Below are 3665 nucleotides of genomic sequence, written 5' to 3' on the forward strand. Positions count from 1 at the left end.
TTCTACGTAAACGACGGCCGGGCAACAGGCGAGAGCCATTCACGATTCACCCAAGTAGACGAGCGGCTATCGCGAGTCGTTTGAAAGGGAGATGCGTTGGCGAGGTAAAAATGTCAACCTGGGAAGGCCCCTCCCTGCCTGCTCATTTCCGATTTCTTTCCTTTCAACAGCTGGAGGCTAGGCTTATACAGGCCCCTCATAATGTGAATGGACTTGATCAGTCTTTGGGTTGAACTACAGTTTCACTACGATGAACTCTGGATACACATGGCAAACGCAGCTGCAACAAAAAGATGGGAGGCATGGAGCATAATATCTGTTGTAAAAAGCTGAGGAGAGATTTATTCTTAAATAAAATGATGCGCAGTTCCACTGCGCTTTCGAGAGAAAAAAACTGAGGAGAGACATTCAGTTCGTTGATTTTTCATCTTAAGATAAAATGCAACAGTACACGGTATCATTCCAATACCAGCCAGCGGCTTACATATTAGTAGAAATTTTAGAAGATGGTGCATGTAATAGTTGCACCATATCTATTACACGATCTACTTTAATCATGCGAGATCATAGGATCCCTATGAGAAGAATCTGAGTTGCCGTACATCCAGCATATCATGGAATGAATCAGTTCACAGGCCTAAACTCTAATGATGGTCAGGCTTAGGAGAGCTTCACTTGCCAGTTGCCACAGGTCTTCATACTCCCTATATACAAAAATACCAACCACGAAGATCACAAGGGACTAGAACTCGATCTTTGTCTGATCAGCTTGTAACTGACCTGCATCAGTTACAACATACCGGTTATTATTCAAATGGTAATCGCCAAAGTGTGCAATTCAATGGATCGTCAATCATTTATGCACGATTTCATACCATCAAAACTCGGTGCTGAAACCCCGTTCTCCTGGCTTTGCTCACTCACGATAGGCAAAGCGTTCTGTAGGCCATCCTCCCAGAAGTCCCTTTGCTGGGAAATAAAATCAGGGACAACAGTGTTATGATACGATTCATATTAATTGCCATTGGTCATATAAATTGCTGGTTCCTCGGGCAACAATCACCTGCTTTTGAAAAGCAAACTGTGGGTTGGTTGTGTGGGGTAGAGCCGTGTCTAATAGACTTAGGGAGCACTGATCCTCCATAGCACCCGAACCAAAGGACTGGAAAAGATCTGCCTGGTTGCAAAATGGAAAAGCTGCACCGGCACTTTCCAATGGAAAGACCGAATTCACTGAAGGGCCACATGCTTGGTACATCTGAATCAACCGAGAAAATAACATGTTAAGGAAAGATTGTTCATTGATCCAGATCATCAGAAACAAGATAGTTCAGAGGCTCACATCTTTGTGTAGGAGTGTAGAAAGGTTACTGAAGTCAAGTTGTGGATTCACAGTTGCAAGCTTCATGGACAGGAACTGAAATTGTAAGCGGAGAAAAAGGATTAGAATTTTAAGCTCCAGACTGACAGCAATCAAATGTAACTATGTATTTGAGTGGCATACTCACCTCAACTTGCTGCTGAAGTGATTGCACATAGTTTATGATCTCGTCAAGCATGAGTGCCTTGCCAACCACCTAAAATAGGGAATTCCCTCAGATTAGCGAAATGATGGGTACCAATTGACACTCTGATGTGACAGTTTACATTCCTAGAATCCCATGATGATACCTTGTTGCACCCTGGCACGAGGTCTTGAAGAAACTTCATCCTCTGGCTAATCTTCTCTCTTCGAACCTATTAAGACACCAACCAAGAGCAGTGTGCGATTGTGAATTCCGGCCCAAACACAAGAAATCTGTCTGCAAGGCTCAAATGGTAGGAACCTAGTGGAAGTGCAGTGTCTTACCCTCTCGGCAAGGCTGTGGCTGTCAGTCGCCTGCCCTCGCCGCGCCCGGACATGGACGTAGTCCTTGGGCGGCTCGACCGGGGGCTTGGTGCTCTTTCCCTTGCCCTTTTTCTGCCCTTTGTCTTCAACAGAGCCGTCGCTCGCCGTCGCCTCCTCTACCTTGGGCTTCACGGGGCTCCCGCCGGCGCCCACTCTGCCCTTCTTCCCGTCCGGAGCCTTGGGCCCCCCAGCCTGCAGACCCGAATTCAGAATGAGACCAAAAGCATCACGAACTAGCAAGCTAAAATCAAGCCAGTCCGTGGAGTGGAGGAAGAGAATCCACTCCGCGCTGGTCGTTTCCCCACACCTTGCCCAAGCAGGCTTCTTTCCCGTTGGCGGAACCAGCTGGAGGGGCCTTCCGCTTCCTGGCATTGCCGCTGTCCGTGGCGCGCGCCCACGCCGGGTCCGACACCGAGGACCCCTCCGGGGACCCGCCGCCGCCGGCCCCCGCCGCGACCCCGGGCGCCCCGAACAGGCCGGCGCCGCAGAGCGCGTCGAGGAGGCCGCCGTCCAGCGCGGCGAAGTCGAGCCCCGGGGCGGCGGAGTGGCCCATGAGCAGGCTGGCAACGTAGTCGCTGTCCATGGGAAGAAAAAGGAAGCAAAGGCGCGGCACGCCGCAAGGATTGCGCAGGAAGCAAAGGCGCGGCGAAGTCTTGCTTGGGTCGTCTCGTCTCTCCTCCGAGCTCTGGAGTCCGCGGCGGATTTGGGGGAAAGCGAGGCTGAGGCCCTGGAGCCGGTAGGTGTGGGGATGAATTTATAGAGCGGTGGTTGCTGCCTGCTGGCTGGCTGCTGCCGCTGCGGTTGGGTCGGGCTGAGACGCCGCGTCGCCCGGCGCGGTGGTGGGATGGGATGCTTGCGGCGGTGGGTTACCGCCGCCGGGTTCTACTGCGGCTGCGGAAGAGGAGGAAGGGAAAGGGGACTTGGGGAGGGAGACTGGCGAGGGCGGTCAAAACGGAACGGGACGCGGGGGGGGGGGGGGGGGGGGGGGGGGGGGGGGGGGCGCCGCTCCACGCACGCAGAGGCAGGCCGAGGAAATAACGGTTTCTGCTTGGTCACCATTGGGGAGCAGTGCTCCGGGATTTCTGGCTCGGGAGATTACGTTTCTGCCCCTGTGCCCTCCAGCGGGTTGACAGCCTATACACCCGGACAGTGAAAGAAATCTAAAGAATCGCCATTTTCTATGGTACCGTAGTTGTTTGTGACCTCACGGTGGTCAAAGCTTAACACCACTCCATTTATCTAAAAGTATAAGATATCTATAAGACTCCGTTTGATGTGATATTAGAGCCTTTGACATTGAATTGAGTTTAATGCCAAATCAACCTAGTATTAGTATTAGGTTACAATACCAAAGTCATTGTTTGGATGTAGATAAAATTAGAAGATGAAATTAAAGCAACTGGGCAATACCGATTCATGTTTGGATGTCCACACCGTGACATCTGATTTTGTCCACGCTGAGGGAGGCAGGGGAGGAGCGGCGCGGGACTCGCCGCGGAGGGGGGCAGGGGAGGGGCGCCCCTCCTCCCTCAACTCCGATGGCGACAGCGGCCCTCCGCCCCCTCCCTCCCTCAACTCCGATGGCGCCAGCGGCCCTCCGCCCCCTCCCTCCCTCTCCAATCCTGCTCCCCATCCTCCTCCGTGGTGCGGGAGGGGGGAGCTGGCGGCGGGCCTCACGGTGGCGCCCCCCGCCCCTGCTCTCCCGGCGCAGGGCCAGGGCGGAGGCCGCGACACGCGGCCGGGTGGAGGCTCCCTGGAGCTCGCGGCGGAGGCTCGA

General features: G+C 53.8%; 1 protein-coding gene across 1 annotated transcript; it reads right to left on the minus strand.

The window, feature by feature from the left end:
- Positions 1–395: 395 nt before the first annotated feature.
- LOC120695769 (transcription factor BHLH089-like) lies at positions 396–2861 on the minus strand. The gene is made up of 8 exons (XM_039978999.1): positions 2196–2861; positions 1850–2080; positions 1672–1737; positions 1509–1577; positions 1343–1417; positions 1064–1258; positions 876–969; positions 396–780 (listed from the first exon to the last, which is right to left on the minus strand). The coding sequence occupies exons 1-8, from the start codon at positions 2469–2471 to the stop codon at positions 743–745; spliced, it is 1044 nt and encodes a 347-aa protein (XP_039834933.1). The 5' UTR covers positions 2472–2861; the 3' UTR covers positions 396–742.
- Between the last annotated feature and the right edge of the window lie 804 nt (positions 2862–3665).

The sequence above is a fragment of the Panicum virgatum genome, chromosome 2K (genome assembly GCF_016808335.1).
Source record: "Panicum virgatum strain AP13 chromosome 2K, P.virgatum_v5, whole genome shotgun sequence".
Classification (NCBI taxonomy): Eukaryota; Viridiplantae; Streptophyta; class Magnoliopsida; order Poales; family Poaceae; genus Panicum; species Panicum virgatum.